Source organism: Erpetoichthys calabaricus, chromosome 5, assembly GCF_900747795.2.
Source record: "Erpetoichthys calabaricus chromosome 5, fErpCal1.3, whole genome shotgun sequence".
Taxonomy (NCBI): Eukaryota; Metazoa; Chordata; class Cladistia; order Polypteriformes; family Polypteridae; genus Erpetoichthys; species Erpetoichthys calabaricus.
The window spans coordinates 195,813,906-195,835,799 of record NC_041398.2 but is presented as its reverse complement, the minus strand read 5'-3'; the positions used below and the strand labels follow the sequence as shown (position 1 = coordinate 195,835,799).

Below are 21,894 nucleotides of genomic sequence, written 5' to 3'. Positions count from 1 at the left end.
GTACCAATACTACAAGAACAGCTTGACTTGTTCAAGATAACAGACAGGCCTGAATGCTCAAACAAGACCTCTTGTTCACTGCATAGAAGTGAATCGCTGAACTCACAAAGCATCAGATATTCCAGTGGATGGGCTATGCTGGGTTCCCTATGTTCAACTAAGAAAAGCAAGAGGATGCTATAGTGGGCACCAAAACTGGATGACTAAGGACTGGAGTAACATTGCCTAACCTGACACAATCTCTGTTTCTGCTGTGACATGCACATGTTATGGTTAGAATTTGGCATCATGAGCATGAGTCCACAGGTCACAGATAGAAGCAGATGGTGGCAGCATAATGGTGTAAGGAATGCATTTTGGCACACACTAGGCCTCATAATACAAACCAAGCATTACTTGAATGCTACAGTGTAGCTAAGCATTATTGTTGACCACCTACATCAGTTTATAGTCTACTCTTCCACAAATGAATAGTTTTAGCAGGATAATGTTCCATGTCCCTTTGTGATGCTATCAAGTCAGAATGGTCATAAATCTAAAAGGAATGTTTCCAATATTTTGTAGAATACATCCCTCAAAGCATTCAGGTGTTCTGGAGCAAAAGATGGTTCTACCTAGGTGTATCAATTAAAGTGGCTACTAAGTACATAAACCTGGACTAGATGGTAGCTGGCAGAGACATTTTCAAGCACCTGTCTTCAGGTGACTGCAGGTTTTGTGTATGCCTTTTATTTAAACCTTACGGGACCAGAATTTTGACCTACAGATGAAAACCCTTATCGTTCAATAGCAGGGCTTTGGGATAACAACAGATGTAATACCATAATTCCCTGTTAATGTAAACTACAATAATTGCTCTTTGAACCATTTTGATGAGCTGAAAGAAATCCAACCTGCTTACTACAGTGCAATGGGAAAATGTAAAATTATAGACAATGAAATTTATAAGGAATAACTAAAGAATTCTTCAATATATGACAGAACCCTCATCATTGTCATCCTCAGATCACATTCTTTAAAGAAAATAGAAATTGCTTCAATCCCTTTACCCACTTCGGTTTGTGTGACTTCATACTTTTTCTACATTATACTCTCACTTGTTTGGACATGGAGGTGTTTAGGAAAGTTGGCAGTGGCAGCTTTTCAACCAGATTGTTTAATGGAATCTTGGAAAGTGAGAGGATGCCCGAGGAGATGGAGAAGTGTACTGGTGCCAATATTTAAGAATAAGGGGGATGTGCAAGACTGTAGTAGCTACAGGGGGATAAAATTGATGAGCCACAGCATGAAGTTATGGGAAAGAGTAGTGGAAGCTAGATTAAGAAAGGAGGTGATGATTAGTGAGCAGCAGTATGGTTTCATGCCAAGAAAGAGCACCACAGATGCAATGTTTGCTCTGAGGGTGTTGATGGAGAAGTATACAGAAGGCCAGAAAGAATTGCATTGCGTCTTTGTAAACCTGGAGAAAGCATATGACAGGGTGCCTCAAGAGGAGCTGTGGTATTGTATGAGGAAGTTGGGAGTGGCAGAAAAGTACGTAAGAGTTGTACAGGATATGAATGAGGGAAGTGTGATAGTGGTGAGGTCTGTAGTAGGAGTGACGGATGAATTCAAGGTGGAGGTGGGATTACAGCAGGGATCGGCTCTGAGCCCTTTCTTATTTGCAATGGTGATAGACAAGGTTGATAGACGAGATTAGACAGGAGTCCCCGTGGACTATGATGCTTGCTGATGACATTGCGATCTGTAGAGAGAGTGAGAGGTTGAGGAGACCCTGGAGAGGTAGGGATATGCTCTAGAGAGGACAGGAATGAAGGTCAGTAGGAACAAGACAGAATACATGTGTGTAAATGAGAGGGAGGTCAGTGGAATGGCGAGGATGCAAGGAGTAGAGGTGGCGAAGGTGGATGAGTTTAAATACTTGGGATCAACAGTACAGAGTAATGGGGATTGTGGAAGAGAGGTGAAAAAGAGAATGCAGGCAGGGTGGTAAGGGTGGAGAAGAGTGTCAGGAGTGATTTGTGACAGACGGATATCAGCAAGTGTGAAAGGGAAGGTCTACAGGACGGTAGTGAGACCAGCTATGTTATATGGGTTGGAGACGGTGGCACTTACCAGAAAGCAGGAGACAGAGCAGGAGGTAGCAGAGTTAAAGATGCTAAGATTTGCATTGGGTGTGATAAAGATGGATAGGATTAGAAATGAGTACATTAGAGGATCAGCTCAAGTTGGACGGTTGGGAGACAAAGTCAGAGAGGCGAGATTGTGTTGGTTTGGACATGTGCAGAGGAGAGATGCTGGGTATATTGGGAGAAGGATATTAAGGATAGAGCTGCCAGGCAAGAGGAAAAGAGGAAGACCTAAGAGAAGGTTTATGGATGTGGTGAGAGAGGACATGCAGGTGATGGGTGTAACAGAACAAGATGCAGAAGACAGAAAGATATGGACGAAGATGATCCGCTGTGGCAACCCCTAACGGGAGCAGCTGAAAGAAGAAGACGACGACTCTCACTTGTTTGGTGTCGAAGGGGATTTGAATATTACCATTGGACAAAACACTTGGTATACGGTTTAAAATAATTAAATTGTGCATATTGATTTAATTCTTTAAATTTAAAAGCAAAGAGCACACAGCCAACCATGTGCCATGTAATCACAGGTCAGTCAATCTTCATTTAGCAAGTGCACTATACCGGTATAAAAAAGCTTTCAGGACAAGAAAGACGCTTCTCTGTTAGAGAAGAACACTTTCATTACTTTCATACTGTTCCTGTTTGTGTAATTCAGCAAGTTTCAAACAGATACAGTGTACATACATTATTCATATTGATATTTTTATTTAAAAACTCCCCATCAAATACTACTGCATCACACTTCAGTTCTGAAAACTATATTACATACAATAGTTATTTCTTCGACTGCAGATAAGGCTAACAAAACTGTATGTTAGTCATACATTTTGACATTACATTTTAATTTAATAAGAACACATTTTAAGCAAAGAAAACAAACTTAGCAAAGTATTTTCCACTTACCGGTTAGCCAGCAACTGTGATTTTGTTCCAGAAGGTGAGGTAAGATAAATAGAGAGATCTCCTCTTCGGAAGTGATGAATGGTGATGCGCACGACGACATGTTCCAGGTAAATGACTCGATGGTTACTGTTGTCAGCACAACCAGTAGCTTTGAACACTATTCTCACAACAGCATCTGAGCGAATTGTCCTGAAAATGGAAATTACAGGACACAGTTCAGACTAAAAAAGAAACTTTAAAAGATCCCATTGATCATTGAAACTTGATTTATGAACGTCTGAAAACTATAATGATGATTATTTTTTTCTCTTAATCATTCAAACTCCTTTTTTTCTATATACAAACATAATGAACACCTATTTCTTTAACTGCATAATTCCATTATTACAAAAGGAAGGAAGGTCTTTGTATTTTTTCTGCTGGGTCATTTCAGTTAAATAACCATGACAATCAAGGCAAGAAGAATTTAATACTCAACACATCATTCTGGAAAATGTTCCATGATTCACTCAGATAAAAAAGTAAAATGTGTACTGATACATTGATGTACAATATATACAGGATATGAACACTGGTAGTACGTGACACCTTTATAAGTATGACTTTGGTGCTTAGTGTCTCATTACCCTTACCTGTTGCAGAAAGGGTTCTGTCAGGTGTTATTTTGATTTCTTACATAAGCATCAACAGTTCCACACTTGTTCTAAGCTACCAAGATGAAAAACATGAACTAACAAAGGAAAAGGATTAACTGGATGATAGTTGGATGGCAGTGGATTCACCTTGTTAAAGACAAACTATTACGTTCGTACAGCAAAAGTGGGTATAGCAATATTTTTAGAAGCACTGCATCATTTTTGAAGATATAAAGGTGCAGCATTTTTTAAAGGTCAAAAATCTGGAAAAAGTGTCTAAAGTCAGTGGGATTACAAAATAAGGTTTAAAAATAACTTGCAGCTCTGGTCAGCACATCTCAACAATCAAAAGCTGAATATAGAAACTAGATTAACCAAATTATTTAATAATTTGTAACTCTATATTCTAAGAAAGCCATTCGTCCATTTTCGTATTTTCAAAATCTGATGGCCCAGTTCAGGATTGGGTGAGGCTAGTGCCTATCCTTGTTTCATTTGGCACAAGGTAAGAAGGAACTCTGGACAGGACATTAGCTCTCATTCACTCACAGACAATTAACCTACCATGGATGTTTTGGAGATGTTGAAGGAAAACACGAGTAACAGAAATATCACTGATGTAAGCGTTGGAGAATGTGCATACTCCACACAACAGTGACTAGATCAGGAATTCAAACGATTCAGATGAAACTGGGAAGTAGTGTGCCTCCCCCTATTGTAAGAAGGATTTTGAAATTACAGCTCATAAACACTAAACTCTATATCATTAAAGTATTTAATGTATTCATCTAATAAAAGAACTTTTCTGACCCGTCACATCCGGTCTATTCTCTGTTCAAACTTCTTTTGGTCTACCAAGAGTAATACTACCAAGTTTCGTAGCAGCTTTTCGCAACAGCGTTAACTTGCCATCTTGACGTAACATATTAAGTTATTTTTACTGTTTGTTGAAGTAGTGTATCAAGCAGCCCCTTACTGACAATTTTATTTGATTTGACTTCTTCATCAAAGTATAAAATAGTGATCAATAAACCTACTCTAATTAAGCAAAGCACTTGTTAAAAAGCAAGTAGACACAAGAAAAAGCATCCATTGAACAAAAACTAATTTCCTGTCAGTTATTCATTTTATTGTTGTCAGGCTTAGCAAAAGTTAAATATTTTAAAAAGAAGCTGTGAACATCCAGAGACTAACCTGGCAGCAACATGAACAAGTCAGAGACCCACACCTGGGCAAGATGTCATCAGGCTAACAATATCATAACAAAGAACATTAATTTTAATTCATATGTTTAGCTTAATCAAATCGATATAATAAATGGCGTGGTTCTATTTTTCAAAATCAAATTTATAGATGTAATCTGAATTCAATGGGTTGATTAAGGTATATGAATTAAAGTGACCATCATTACTGAAAAGCACTTGCTCTTGGAAAAGGCAAATACTAGAAAGGCATCTTAACCATAATTAATTGATGAAAGTGTGTAAAAGTACAGAAAATGTTAATCAGTAAAGCCTTGAACTGAAAAAGCATCTGTAATATCTAAACTATAGCTCGACAGACAGTTTTAGAGGACCTTTGTGATCTGTTAATGATCTGGGCGAATTTAATGCATCACTGAATAAGGTCAAGTTTCACTGTTTCATAAAAGATAATGGTGTTATTCAGATTGACTTACATGTGTGAGGAAAGCTTCAGATTAATGAACATCAACAAGCTAACTGAACACCTCTTGAGCTGTTTATTATGGATCTCCACAACACAGTTGTCAATGGAATTTGATTCTCAGGTAAAAGGAGGTGATCAGCTGCATGGCTCTAATTTATCAAGAAGCCTCCTGTGCAAGTTCTTTTCTTTTTCTCTCTCTGGTTATCCTAACATTGAACTAATAAGCTTATGCTGGACTTTTAACTTACAGTAAACAATCTGTAAAGGTGGACTCTAGTGGCATGCTATATATTTCCTAAATTTCATGTGGTTCTTGATCCAGACTTTTCACCCACATACTATCTTGAACAAGATGATTACTTTATATAATGTAATTTTGTTCATGATAAAGGTGCTCTTTATCTTGCTACAATTTATAAATACTGTCCATATTTACATTAGTGCTATAGGTGATGTACCAAAAGACTGGCCAGAGGTCATGAACAACCTTTCTCTCCTGAAATTAGTTTGCAAGTATTTATGAGAGACCTGAATGAATACTTACTGTACATTAAAACATCTTTCCTGTCTTAGACACAGTTAATTGAAATTTTAGCAGTTGCTGAAAGATAAAATTATGTTAGGGCTTATTTAACTTTACTAAGGTACTGTAACTAACAATATTTAATTGAAAATAAGTGGAAATTGAAAGTTATCAAAGCAATTTAAAATGAAAAGTAACTTCCATTTCTCAGAGTCGAAATTCTACATATTGGTAGCAGGCCAATACCTTGCAATGATTCTGATTGTTCCAGATCAACGTTTCATAAGCTTCTAGGGTTAGACTAACAACTTATACTTTGTAATGAACTAAACTTAAAATTCATATGCTTTCAGCTTCAGGCTTGACGTAATACATGAGTCCTAGATGACACTGTTATACCATATTACCCTGTTTTGTACATAATTTTTACCGTTTATTAATTTACACTCTCCTAGGCCACCTTTGTTCATTGACTGTCACTTGCTACTTTGAAATAAACTCACATAAAGTAGTCAGAGGCCACTCTGCTATGAAAACTCTCTGAACATTCACTCAACAAACACGCTCATGCACAGATGAAGCAGCAAGAGGAAAAACTTCTAAAGGGTGTGCCCCACAGTAATAACCACGCTTTGTTTAAACAACTGATTGTATATACTTCTAGTTTTATTCTTCAAAATGTACAAAAACAATAAATAGTAAAAAAGCCTAGACAACATGATGACAAACTATTTTCCATCCGTTACCTATAGAATTGTTAAGTGCAGACAAATGACTTAAACATACCCTACTTCAAACAAGTGATTAAAAAAATGACACAGTATTTGTTGTTGTGAAAATTTAATTTGATTTCAAAGACCAATTAACTGTTCATAATTTGACAGCAAAAATATTAAACTCGTTATATTTTCACTTTACAAATTAGATCTATTTAAAGCACAAAAAATGTATTTCAAGCAGTAATTAAATGATTAACTGAGTGACTACTGCTTAATTATTATTAACCACATAAGTTGAAAACAGAGGCTCAGTTAAATGTATTCTTTTTAAGTGCTGTTTCAGCATTCTACACACTAATTACAAATACTGTAATAATTAAAAGATAATGCTAAATGACATCAGTAAACATTTAAAAATTATGTTGAAATGCCAACATAAACACTGAACAATAAGTGTGCATAGTTTTTCTGTTTTTTGACTTTTCAGTAAAACACTAATTTCTTAAACTACTGAAAGGTATTTAGTCCCCACTCAACAGTCCTTGGCGAACAGTACTCTGCTGTATATCACAGGCAAACAACATGGATTACAGCAGCATTTTACATGGGTCTCAATGTCTACTTTAACAGTAACAAAATCTTAAGACACATAAGGAAATGAGTGAAAAAATGTAGAGTTAAAATTTGGGCTTATACTGTATAAACTCAATGAATTGCAGAAAAATAATAATATGATGCAAAACTAAGGGGCAGTATTTCTTAGTTGGCAGTACACCAGCCAGAGCCCTAAGTCTGAATGCTGGCTCAGTCACTGTCCACGCTTGTCTGCTCTCACATGTCTGTGTAGGTTTTCCCCCTGGGTACTTAAGTTATTTCACATGTCAAAGACTTTGCTATTTCAGTTAACTAGTATCTATAAATTGGCTCCTTATGGATGAGTGTGGGTGTGTGTATCACTATGCCCTACTACTGACTAGTGTTCTTAGCAGGGCTTGTTCCTGTCCTGTAGCTGGATTAACTGGACTTGGTAATAGAAAATGGACTATTTTCTGTTCAAGACTACATTACTTTAAACATCAATTTGCAGAGAATCTATGATACCCAGAAAAATATATTGCTCTAAAGGCTATGAGAAATTTGTAAATATAGTGTATGAAAGGGAATAAAAGCAACTAAAAAAAAAAACACCTGAATGCCGTCAATACATTAAACAAGTTTACTATTCTGGAAAATGTCAGACTTTGGCATTACTTTGCTTTAATTGTGGTCTGATTTTTGGATGACAAAAGATAAAAAAAAAGACAGAGTGCAAATATAAAAGGAAAAAGTAGAAAGTGATAAAAATGTAGGCAATTCTTTCATATGTGGAAAGAGATTTAATTTACATACATCAGTATGTTAAAAAATTAACCTGCTGTTTCAAGAGTACCACGAGAAATCAAATTCATTATATTTAAATCTTCCATGTCCACAATTTAGTACACAAGCAGAGGTAAGGCTGCTCTAGGGAGAGGAACTAAATTTTAAGCTGCCCAACTGCCAGCACCTTCACTTGTGTAAGAAATAACATCATTGATGACTCTTTTAAAGATTCTCACTAGCCAGAAGATTCATGGAGAAAGACTCTTCAAACCCTATCACTTTCTTTCACAGCTCACTGCACTAACAACCTAAGAACGATTTTCAATTTATAAACTTCTCTTTTGACCACTTTAAATGAAATTTGATATCCCATACTGAAATCAACACATGTTTTGTTCACTGTTTTACCTTAGTTATTCTATGTTATGGACTATGTTTCTGAGCATTACAATTCTGAAGTTTGTGACTGATCTCTTTGATGGTATGTTATCTTATATTCTCTGAATTGAGACATAGCTTCATATAGTTTCCTATAGCTATGCACACGTTATGCAGGCTTTGTAACTGAATTGACTTTCAATAATACAAATACACTGCAAACTAAAATGTATCCATTAAGCCATTCTGGATAAAAATAAATACAAGTTTAGTGAAGTATCTGTATATATGAAACATGACTGACTTGGAAAGAATTTTTGATACACCACTCATGTTCCTGGGGAAACATGGGGGTGTCCTGTTCTGATTGTTATTGCGTCTTTTTTCTTTTCCATTGTTGACAGTGTGAGCTTTACTACTGAATATTTATTTCTATGAATTTTAGATGCTCTCTTGTTAAACTTCAACAAAACCTGGTGACAAAACAAATGTATCTCAATTTATTCTGGAGTTGTCCTTATCTTTTTAGTTACCTCTATACTGCACATATGTTTAATGTAGGTTGAATGATCATTATGCAATTGTGCTTTAGGTTTTCCTGATTTTGTTTATTAAAGTCGCATTCAGAGGGAAATCTGAAATGCAAGAGTCAAGGTCATTCTGGAAGATTTTATGATCATTTGGAAACAAATGCTTAACTGTTTTGAAGTGGCCTCAAAAAGTGTCAGTAACCATTAGCCATTCATAGAAAATGCACTCCAAACTTCAACAAAACACCAGAGACCTTCAGTCTGAGAAACAAGAACTGGAGATTTAATTTGGTGAAGGCAACATATATACTGGAATATTTGGCTTTTTTCCACTGCTGTTTGCACACTTTATTTGTAAGGTGGCATGTTTAGGTTCAATAATGGGTTTATACATAGAATTCTCTTTTGTGAAGTCAGTTCTTGATGAAAAGTCCTGCTAACACCATAGACTGAGCTTCATCTTGAATGAATACATAGACATCATAGCCAAGAAGTTAATGCTTTCATAATACAGTACATTGTTATGTCTAAACAATGAGGTCATCACCTCTAGCTTGCTTATCAACTTAACCAAAGCCTTTATTCCTCTTGAAACATCATCAGATAGAGCAGGCACAGAAGCAACCTCCAAACAAAAAAGCTTTCCACAAAGTCTGTTCTGGCCTCTTTGTGGAATTTGGCAGATCCTACTACTTTTAATATATAGAATGTGTTTCTGTTCAATCAAATTCTTCTTAAACTGTATACAGTGAAGATTAATGGTATCTCTAGCATGAACATTGTTAAATCACGGTGTATTAAGACAGTTACAGTATGTCAGTGTTGAGTGTTCTGTGATCCTTGGTAGGCTTCTTCTTCCTGGGGCCTCATGTATAAATGGTGCGTACGCACAAAAATGTTGCGTAAGCCCTTTTCCACGCTCAAATCGTGATGTATAAAACCTAAACTTGGCGTAAAGCCACACACATTTTCACGGTAGCTCCAACCCTGGCATACGCAAGTTCTCCGCTCGGTTTTGCAAACTGGCGGCACCCAGCGTCAAAGCAGTGTTACTGTTCCAGTGTGGTTTCCCTTTCCTTTTTAGATCCACAACCCTGACGCAACTTTTTAAATACATTGAAATTAACTGCATATTGTTTATTAGTTTAATGCATCTGATTGTAATTAACCTGTAACAATAGAATGGTCCACAGAATGGTCAAACAATTCCAAATACCATAACTACTTTATCGTTGTTACTCTCACTGCACCACCTTCTTCTTCTTTCAGCTGCTCCCGTTAGGGGTTGCCACAGCATATCATCTTTATCCATATTACTTTCACTGCACCACTCGGAATATTTATATCACCGTATCTGAGTGGGGAATCACAGCTCTACAGCAGATGATTGGAAAGAGATTATCGATATACAGCATCAAGCACACGCTGCCTCAGCCATGCTGTCTATTGAATTGCTCTCATATGGCAAACATTTCAGAGCCTTTCCTCGCAGTTCAGAAACAGTTTCATCCCAAGAACAATAAACGCACTCAATCAGTCCATCAAGTGCTCCTTGTAGAATGCTTTGTACCTATAAGTACAATTACCTCACTGTAAACTTGCGATACAGTTATAATATTGCACAACCTGAGCCACTTTATAAAGCGCGTATTTACATATGATGACGATATCATTTTTAAGATGAAATGCAGGAAAATATGTTAATTATATTATACAGATAACATGTTAAAATCATTTAAATAATCTATATTGTTAATGAATAAAAATGTGAGGACATGGTGCTGCAGCACTAGCACGAAGCTGATGCTCCATTCACTGATTGTTCCTGCCTTGCGCTGTATTCTTGCTGGGGCTGGCGCGACACTGGAAGGACAGATGGATAGAATAATTAAACATGTATTATGGAGATATTTCAATGTTCCTTAAAAGTTTAAAAGAATGTGCGTTCTAATCTTACAGATGGCTTAACATCTATTACATAGCTGATTGTGTGGCAATTGGGTATTTGGAGAAAGAAAAGTAAGGACAGGAATTGGGGGTTAGTACATTTGAAAGAGACAGAACGGCTCCATTAAATTATTTCATTGAAGGTTGCGCACGGCACAGCAAGCATTTTGCATGAGGCAGGAACAATCACTGCACCACCGTGTTTAATAACAAATGTTTAATAACATGCTTCACCTCCTATCATCATGAAAATGAAATCAAATATACATCTCAGTATTTTAATTATTCAGAGAGCTGTAATATCATGAATGTAATGGATTCTGTGTCCTGTCGGAGGAAGAGAAAGACCGTTTAAGAAACACGTAGTGATTCACACACATAGAGCATCAAATACAAAACAAAGCATTTAACGTGCTACTTTAGTTACGATGGGATTTAAGAAACTAATAAACGATTTTAAGATGAAGTTTATGATGTTCTACTTTAATGACAAAAAAACTACGTGATTAAAGTGGAAATTTCGAGACTAAAGTTGACATTTCGTGCTTTTTTCCCCCACTGTGTGCCTATTTTTTTTCTCTGTACCCTAATAAGCTTTCATATGACACTCAGATGGTGGGCTACGACTTGCCTTTTCACTGCAACTTTGATATCCGGCAACTTTTTTTTTATTTCGGGCACTGTATGACTTTGTAAACTTGAGATTTCGAATTTCTCCGACACTCTGTCACTCGATCTACTTCCTTTTGTTGATCATATCACTGTTTAAACCAACAAATAGTAAGTTTTTCCTTGCCTCTACTTGGTATTCGCTGAAATTCTTCTATTTTCCCCCGTGCTTTTGCCATTGTCTTTTCACAGAAGGCTGAGCTTAAAGGCTATTTATATTGATTTTGCATATTCAAAAAGGAGTAATTCTGGGAGGAGTTGGGACGGGACAGCAGGCGTGTGCACATGCATTACTTTTCATGCTGACCGGGATTTATGTAGCAGAAGAACGTGGAAGTTAGCATTCGCACAGATTTATGCATCTGAACATTTCCGCTTTTGTCCGTACGCCATGTTATAGTGTGAATTCTACGCATGGCGTTATACATGAGGCCCCTGCTGTGTCGCTGGGCAAAGTTTACCTAAACATTTTCTAGATTAGTTGTTTAGCACAGTCATAATGGCGGATAATTTGTGTGGGTGTAGGGGTTGTCCTATTCTTATTGTTATCGTTTAATTTTGCTTTTCCATTGTTGACAGTGTAAGCTTTACTACTGAATATTTCTTTGAATTTTACATACTTTCCTGTTAAACTTCAATAAAACTTGTTGACAAAATAACGTCTCATTAATTTACTCTAGAGTTGTCCTTATGTTTTAAGTTGCCTCAATGCAGCATGTGCATAGAATATATGTGAGACCATTAGTTAACCATTATCAAGTAATCTGAGATCTTTTAATTTGAAAGCATGAAAAACAAGGCTGCCTTTCACATCAGCTGTTTCAAAGGACACCACCAGCACACAAAAGCAAAATCCGTATCTGACTGTTTACAAAAGTAATAAAGACTTGCAATAGCATTCACATGGTCTCAAAGATTAAAAAAATCATAATTAGAAAGATGTGTGTTGATTTTGTTTACGCAGTGTACAATTAATTGACTTAGCAAGCCATACCTTTAAATTTCACCCTAGATTATGTCTCATTTTTTTCTGACATTTAAAATGTAGACCAAAAAAAAAAAAAGTACTATGTGTGTTGGGGGGAGGGGTTGTGTGAGGGCTGAACGCATGCTAAGGGGAAGTGCTCGGATCATCTGCTGCTGGCAAGCTGCGTGTTCTGCTTGTCGTTGTTTTAAGAGCTGGGAACACCGGAAGTTTGTCTGCCAAAAGCATTCCAACAACTGCGAAGCTAGATATCAGTGAACTTGTTTTAAATTGTTTTTAAGTAGGGCATGACGTGCAAAAGTCACCATCTCATGGGTTTTGCTTCCTAATGTTATAATATCTAGTCTTGCGTGTCGTCAAAGTGTCTCTCAGAGATAATCTGATCTCGATCACTTTGCTCAACCCCCCCGGAGGCATGCTATGCTCCTGCCACTTTGCGTCTCGTTTCGCTCGTGTTGTGAAGGGGGGGTGGGGAGCTGAACGCACGCTAAGCAGAAGTGGATGGATCAGCTACTGGCTTTGTGCTGCTTCTGTCAAGAAGCCTGTTCTGCTTGTCGCTCTGCACGTCGATCATTTAAAAACCTGTACAGCAGCTGTCCGTCTGTCTCACTGCCATGTCTTGCGTGACGTTAAAATGTCCCTCGTGGGATGTCAAATTGTCTTCTGAGAAGATCAAGCCTCATCTCCCTGGCAAGATTTTTTTTTTTTATAATAGAGAGAGATGTTACTCATATCTTTAGCCTGACATTAACATATCACATGTGTTTACAACGTGTGTTTTAATAGGTTTACATGTGTTTAAAGCATGTGGGGGGGTATTTTAAGGCTCAAACTAAATAAAAAAAAATGTTTATTTATATGGTCTTTCTATATCGCGGATTTTCACCTATCGCTGATGGGTCTAGAACGTAACTTCAGTGATAGGCGGGGGATCACTGTATAGTACATTTTAAACATACTAGGCTAAGTCTATTTAAGTCCATAGCAAGTCTTTAATGTCGCACCCAGTAACAGTTTATTTAAAGGTGAAGTCTCAGAGGATGGTCACAACACTAATGTATGCTAATTAGAATAAGTTTTACAAGACATGTGAAAGTTTGAATACATGCAGTTTGCAAAGTACTAGTAATTACATTCAAAAGAGCAAACATTAATGTTAAGAGTTTAATGAAAATGTGTTATGCAAACTAAATTGTGAACAAATAAAAATCATGTTCCAACAACAAGAATACCACAAGCTATTCTTGACTTAACTAAATCTAGAATGGGAAGTTTAGCTTTTTTTCTTTTTTCTTTCTCTCTCTCCTGGCCTTGAAATGACACACATCCGCAGATCAATGATCAGTAATGAGGCAAACAATTTCAAACTCCACTACATAGAAGGAAGATGTCCCATTATCAGCAATGTGCTCTGCTAGAGTTTAAATAAATACATTTCCAACCTTGATACTAGAATTACACGGGGCTGCTATTTCCTCTTTCAAAGCCATACCTACTACAGTTAAATATCTTTAACCTGACAATATACTACTCTGAACTAGACGTCAAGAATGTATTACAGGTTGCCCTTTTTTTTTAGATTTTTAAATTTTCCTCAAGTGATTGTGGTTGTGAACACTTGGGGAAAAAAATATAATGAATAAATGAGACTATAATGAAAATCTATTTAGCATGTTTTATCCATATTCTTAAAATCATTTGCTGTGTCAATATGCGTCAAAATCCACTTATACTCCCATTTTCAAAGGTGTTTCAGAAACTGAGATGAACAAGATAGTGCTAAAAGAATTTACTGTTGCATCACAGAAATTGTTTTGACTGTTGACCTCATTGTGTGACATAAAAACAAAGGCACACAAATCATCCATTCTGAAAACTGACATTTGCAGACATATAAATTGAGCTTTAACTGCAGAGATAAATCCCAAACACTGCCATAATGGAGGAGGACGTACAGGCACCACGGATACAAACTGTTTCATCAAAATGCCCATTAGTGGATTCAAAAACAGTTCTTACCCCTAAAATAACAGGCTGAATATTTTGACATCCTTGTTCAACTATATATTTACCATGTTTGTATACTACACTGTGTGGTAAAGAATTTCTACTTTGTTTTTTTGTCACTTGGGTTGTTTAGTTCATTAAGCACTTGTAATTTCTGATTATTTCATTTAAATAATTTTTGATTTTTAAAATATCACTAAGGGAATAAATATTGAAGAAAATTCATTGGTAACATATGGCAAATAAAATTTGATTATTAACAACAGAAACCAGAGCACAAAGGTAGTTTTCAAAAACGTAATTCATAGAAGGATAGAAACACTTCCTTTAGTGTGTGTATAGATTTTTTTTAGTCAATTTATATTTCAGTTGTTTACAAATCCTACCTGTTCTCTTCCCCATGTGCCTCGTGATGAACCTTTCTGCAACTGCCATTTTTATTAAGTTACACCTCTTAATGTCTGGAACCATGGCGTAGGTGTTTCACCTGAATTTACAGGTCCAGCATCAGGCATTTGTTGTTTTCTGCTACAATTACCTGCATTCATATATGCCATGATGCATTGCTGCTGCCAGTTGTGGGCTGGGTGTCCAAATGGACTACGGCAGTGTTGTTAAACTCAGATCCTGGAGGGCCGCAGTGGCTGCAGGTTTTCATTTCTGCCACTTTCCTTACTAATAACAAAATACTGCTGCTAATGCAACACAGTTCTTCTGTTTTCATTTTAACTTCTTGCTCTTTATAATAGTTTCTTTTTACCTCAACCAGCTCAGCATGCAAAGCAGGCACACACATGACCAGTGAACACAAACCCAGTTACTGGAGGGCCACCATTTTTGCTCTGACCAATTTCGTTTTTTGCTACTAATGAAACACTAATTAGGTGGCTTGCTTGTGCTCACATTCTGCTACACAGGTCCCTTTCAAAACTGCCGATTTTCCTTTCCTGAGGGCTTCATCTAAATGTTTTGTGGATCACAGCGTTTGAAATATGTCAGAATATGGAGGATGCATATATTAATATTCCATACACTTAATAGGCCAACATCTGTGATTTACTGATGTTCAGAGATAAATGGCAAATTTAATTTGTAACAAAATATTTTATTGCCTGTGAAACACGATCCAGAATATATCTGCAAACTTGATTGGTCCTTACTAGAAAGTCAAGCACAATAAACTGCAAAAGAACAACGGAGAAATAAAAAGGAAAAAACACACTTACAGTACATGTATGTGCACAATAATAAAAAGTCTGACCTTTCTCTATGTGTCTGAATAGTTAAATGGTGAATTTCAGTAAGCAAACAGCAAATTTAAGGAATCAAGAGAAACTTGCCTGAACCATTTGTTTGTTTAAGTGTTTTTCAAAAGGACAGTCCCATGGAGATGACCAGAGTTAATATTAAGTATAATTGACCTTCATTACCTTATTTGCTTGTCAGCGGGCTCCACACATATGTGCTGGGGTGGAACTGTCCTCCATCGCTCTGCTTCTTTAACCATAGCTTCTGCATCCATTAATCCAAATCCATAAAGATGGCTCACTAAGGAAAAAATATAATTAGAGAATGCAAAAAAAGGGTTTTTGCAAAAAACATGCTGCCATATAAGTTTTGCACTCAGGAAAGGATTTACAGCTGTAATAAAGTTTCATCCAAATGACTCCAAACATTCATCCAGCAAGTTTTAACTTTGAGAAATAAAATTTAAAAAAAAAAAAGTTAATCTGCAGTTAATTTATAATCTGCCACATTAACAGGAAAAATACATTGACATGCAGTCTTTTGACATTCTGCAAAAAAAAAAAAAAAAAAAATACAATTTGAAAATATATGAGTAATACACAGGGCTTAATATAAAAATGCATTAAAAATATAAAATTACAATATAAAAAGTTATAAAAAATAAAAATAAACATGTAAGGATTAGACCCACTGTTATTCAGAGAGACTGGTGAACTTGATGTAGTTTAGTAAAAGCATAGAACCATACATTAAAAATAATCCAACTCAACCAAAACATATACCAAATCCAGTTAAAAGAAATGTGGCATCCCTAACTGTTCCATACTTTGTTTAGAATTCTTGGTACAATTAAATTAACCTTATTTATTTTAGTTGCACTTTTGCTTCAACACTGGAAAATTTCAAGCAAAATTGACCGAGGTTGTACAGTTTGAAGCCACATTATGAATTAATAAACGTGATTTAGTTATGCGAAACAAATAAGACTAAAGCAGAAAAGACAATAAGGCATGTTGCTAAATTATCATAATTGAATTAAATAGAACAAAATTCTTATTGTTACATTTGCACTAGTACAGGCACATTTCTTAGCACACAAATGCTCCAAGAAGCACTGTGACCGCACACAGGATAGTTGTGACACCTATGACTTGGTCTTTAGGGCTTGTGATATAATAATAAAGTCATAATATAAATGCTAACAGAAGATAACACACTAACTGCACATACATCCATCCATCCATGGTCCAACCCGCTGAATCCGAACACAGGTTCACGGGGGTATGCTGGAGCCAATCCCAGCCAACACAGGGCACAAGGCAGGAACCAATCCCGGGCAGGGTGCCAGCCCACCGCAGGACACACACAAACACACCAAGCACACACTAGGGCCAATTTAGAATCGCCAATCCACCTAACCTGCATGTCTTTGGACTGTGGGAGGAAACCGGAGCGCCCGGAGGAAACCCACGCAGACACGGGGAGAACATACAAACTCCATGCAGGGAGGACCCGGGAAGCGAACCCAGGTCCCCAGGACTCCCAAATGCGAGGCAGCAGCGCTACCCACTGCACCACCGTGCCGCCCACTACACATACAGTATGTGTAAAAAAATAATTCATGTTTAAGATGGAGGCATGAATGCTGTTTATGTCTTTTATATATACTGTCTAACTTACAAAAATGCATGTGCCAAGAAGATGGTTACAATTATTAAAGCTTGCTTACATTTCTAAAGAAAGCAAGCTTGTATGCCCTTTGATCTAGCTGGGAGTCTTAATACTTCATCCTGCCTGGTACCAAATGTTATGAAATAAATGGCTCAATTTGGGGATGAATGACAGAAGTTAGAAGAAGGGAATGGGGAAGTTAGGGAAAGACTGATGCATCTTAATATGAAGTTGGTGAAAACTGATTCACAAGTTTAATGGTTTCAGTGAAGATTCATTCAAAGGACAGATATAAATGGTAGACTAGGAAATAAAGGCTAAGTCAATGTCACATTATCTGCTTAGTGGCCATGGGGTATGTCAGATTTGCTAAGCTGCTGTTGCTGGACCACGTCAATTTACACAACTGAACACAGCTAGGCATGTCACATTTAGTGACTTTGTGCCTAATTTTCAGTACAGTTGCGCTCTCCCCTTTTTCTGACTGCCAAATGCATACTGTCTGACATAGCAGGGGCTGAACGGAGAGTTAACAGGTACAGTGAGTTCAGCCGCAATCTTAGCCTTTTTTTTTATTCTTTTTTGAAAACTATGATGGCATGAAATTTATGAGACATCAGACTGAGAAGCATCTTATGTTCAAAACACTAGTGTTCCTTATTCCTGTTGTTACATTATATGCACTGTGCTTCTAGATTAGCATTCATTGGTTGTCAGCTCTAACACACACAGATCCCACCCCTATGACTAAAGACAAAAATCAAACCTGTTTATTGAAGCAAGTCATGGACAGGTTGGAGTGAGTTGCTGGGTATATCACATTAGACGACTGTTTTCAGAGGCATACACTGCAGAATGCCTTCAACTCATTAAGATTAAATTAAGGGTGAGATTGAAAATTGCTGGTAAAGTCATGAAATGTGGTATGGTCTTTATTGAAAGGCTTGAGGTGAAGGAATAGCTGTGGTGGGAGGCAGGTTAAACATCAAAAAGACAAGTAATACTTATGGACAAATTTGAGAGCAAAACAAACCGTTAAAAAATGGCAAACATTCCTGGTTATTTGAAGATCGTTACCTTAAGACACTTTGCAGACTCAAAGAGATTTTTGTATGTCTCTCCAAAACATTGGAATTGCTATGGTGGCATCTTAAATACCCTCATGTCTTCTGTCAGAAGACATTACTAATAATGAACACTGTTATTAAAAAGAATATGGTCACTGCCATGAAATTCAAGCCCCAAAAAATGTCACACAAAAACAAATTAATATAAGAAATTTGAAAAACAAGGTGAGACTATTTAGTCCATCCAGCTTTGTTTAGCTAATGCTGTCCCAATATCTCACCCAGATATTTCTTAAAGTTTGTCAAGGTTTCTTTGTCAGCTACATGACTCAGTAATTTGTTCCAGACTCCCATAAAACTTTGCGTGAAGAAATGCTTTCTTGCTTCAGTCCTAAATGCACTTCCCCTTAATTTCTACTGTTGTCCTTGAGTATGTGATTCACTGTTAAGTTTAAAGAATTCTGCTGGATTTAATTTATCAATGCCTTTGAGAATTTTAAAGACCTAAATTAGGTCTCCACGTAATCTCCTCTGCTAAATAGGTATAATTCTCTGAGTCTGTCAGTGTACAACATGCCCTTAAGTCCTTTAATTCGCTTGGTTGCTCTGCACAGCTTTAAGTGCTGCTATGTCTGTCTTGTACCATGGTGACCAGAACTGTACTCAATACTCCAGATACAGTCTCACTAGTGCATTATAGTGTATGAGAAGAACATCCCTTATATTTATATTCAACAGTCTGTATGATACAACCTAAGATTTTACTAGCTTTTTAATTGCTTATGCTCACTGCTTAGGCACTGAAAATGTAAATGTCATTGAGGTTGCTTCCTGTAAGACAGTGTCCCCTATCTTGTATTTATAATTGAGGCTTCTTTTGCTATTGTGTAGCATTTTGCATTTTTTTGACATTAAACTGCATTTTCCGAAAGTTCACCCAGTTTTGTGCTTGTCTAAATCTTTTTAAATTGTTTCTGCTGCCTCCCCAGTGTCTAGCATTGCTCAGATTTCGGTGTCAACCTGTGAATTTCACAGGTTTAACAACTATACTGATTCAATGTCGTTACTATTAATTAGAAAAAGTAACAGTCCAAGTAACAAGCCTTGGCAGACTGCAATGTTGACCCCACTCAATATGGAACATTCTCTTCTCATCCATATTCTTTGTCTCGAGCCAGTTAACTTGAGATCCAGTTTTGTAGGTTACCTCTGATGCTTGCACCCTCTAGCTTTAAAATTAATCTTTGGTGTGGGGCCGTATTAAAGGCTTTTGAAAGTCTAAGTAAATTATGTTGTTATACTTTGCTTTTGTAAAGTATTACAGTTGTCTGTTCAAAAAAATCTAAAAGATGTGTTTGGCAGGATCTTACTATCATTACCCATGTTATTAGCCATTTTATTTGCATACAGGTACTTTTCTAATTTATTTCTTATTATAGTTTCCATAATTTTTTATAGCACAGAACACAAACTTATTGGTCTACAATTACCGGTATCCATTTTGCCTTCTTTCTTGAAGACTGAGGTCACATTTTCAACTTTCCAGTCTCCTTGTACTTCTCCCTTTTCAAGTGACTGCTCAAATATCCCTAATCAGGGTTTATAGATGAGGTCTTTAATTTCTTTCAGTACAATTGATAAAATCCCATTAGGTCCCAGGGTTTATTAGTCATCAACCTATTGAAGGCTTAAAGCACATATGACTCTCCTGTTTTAAAATCTTTGAATTAGAAACTTCCTTTTACTTCTTTCTACATGGGGCATTTCCTTATTTCTTCCCTTTACAAGCACTTGGGTGAATATTTATTCAGTTTGTTTGCTATTTCTGTGTTCCAGAATTCTTAAATTCTCTTATTTTTTACTTTTATTTATTTATTTTTATTTATTTTTAACTAGAGTAGTTCCTATTTTCACACAGTTTTTGCATATGCAGTCCAACTAGATGGGATCTCGGATAACAATCCACACATGGTATCTGTTGCTGGTGACATACTTGAAAACCATTTTTCTATGGGATATATCTTGGAAAAAAAAGAGCTAAATCCAATTCAAGATGCTAAAAACTAAGAATTATAAAGACCAAAGCAATATGGAGACATCAAGCTGGATCACCCCGAGTGCTCAGTTGTTGCTGTCTAGAGAAATGCTGACTTGATATACTGCAATGACTCTGAGCATGTGCTGGCCCTCCTGTGAACTGCTCCAGCTGCAGGGTATGTTTGTCTCTGCCTGCCTCCATTGCCCTTCTCAACATGTTGCTTTAGCAGTTTGTTTAACAATTGGTGTGTAAATGGTTCATAGACACTAATGAACAAAATGACAATTTTTATCAACAAAGACAGATTGCTCTTTTTTGAGTTCCTAGTTAGAAGCTGATAGAAGTTCACACATACACAAGTTTTCTAAGGAAAATGTAAGCAAATGAAAGCCAGCCAACATATCATTTTGGATAGAAGGTAATACTTTTTCATAAATACTCCCCATGAAAACCATGCACACACATACAATCTCTCTTGCAGATCTTCTGAATTCTACTTCAGCCTTCAAGTTTTGAGGAAGCTTAGCTCATGGACCTTTTCTGTTATGGTGCAGTAAAGTAAAGATAAACTGACTGATGTGTTGAGAACTTCTTCTTCTTCTTTTGGCTGCTCCCGTTAGGGGTTGCCACCGCAGATCATCTTCTTCCATATCTTTCTGTCCTCTGCATCTTGTTCTGTTACACCCATCACCTGTATGTCCTCTTTCACCACATCCATAAACCTTCTATTATATACAAATGCTTTGAAGCAGTACAGGTGCATCCACAAATGGAGGAGGATAAAGCCCAGAAAATCTCTTGTGGTCTCTACTTAACATTGAACGTCAGCTTCTTCTGCTGACACCAAATAAAGATTTTGTTATTAAACTGTAATAAATACATAATAGTAACATAACTGAAGAACAGATAATAAAACAGATCAAATGAGAATTATGTAAAGCCTCCCGTTAAAATAAAAAAACAAAAGAAAAAAACAAGGCCAACACATTACATGACCTGTTCCTGTTGAACCTCAACATGTTCTTTTAGCAAATTAAATTCATTCACTCCAATAAGTTTACCTGACCTTCAATTTCTCAAATAAAAAATTCCACTCATGTCTTTGACCTAGTATAAAGATATCTCTGATGTGCTAATTGATAGTATACTTTACATAGCTAACTCATCATTTAATAAGGGGGTCCTTCCCAGTTTGTCTAAAGGCTGCAACAATTAAACCCATGCTTACGAAAATTAACATCGACAATGACAACTTTATAACCTACTTTTTAAGTAAAATTCCACAAAAGCAGTTTATTAAAAATTAAATGACTATTTAAACAAACATTCCACTCTTTATAAGTTTCAGACAGGTTTTAGAACAAATCACAGTAAAGAAACGGCACTGGTTAAAGTAGTAACTCCAGTAGAAA

General features: G+C 36.5%; 1 protein-coding gene across 4 annotated transcripts in view; it reads right to left on the bottom strand.

Annotated features, from left to right (window-relative positions):
• Positions 1-21,894, bottom strand: part of pcsk5b (proprotein convertase subtilisin/kexin type 5b) — a 522,800-nt gene that overhangs the window by 230,074 nt on the left and 270,832 nt on the right. For all 4 annotated transcript variants that reach the window (XM_028802364.2, XM_028802367.2, XM_028802368.2 and 1 more), the window contains exons 11-12: positions 15,889-16,006; positions 3,036-3,224 (exon numbers count right to left, since the gene is read on the bottom strand). In XM_028802364.2, the coding sequence (XP_028658197.2) occupies positions 3,036-3,224; positions 15,889-16,006 (307 nt within the window). The remainder of the gene's footprint in view (positions 1-3,035; positions 3,225-15,888; positions 16,007-21,894) is intronic.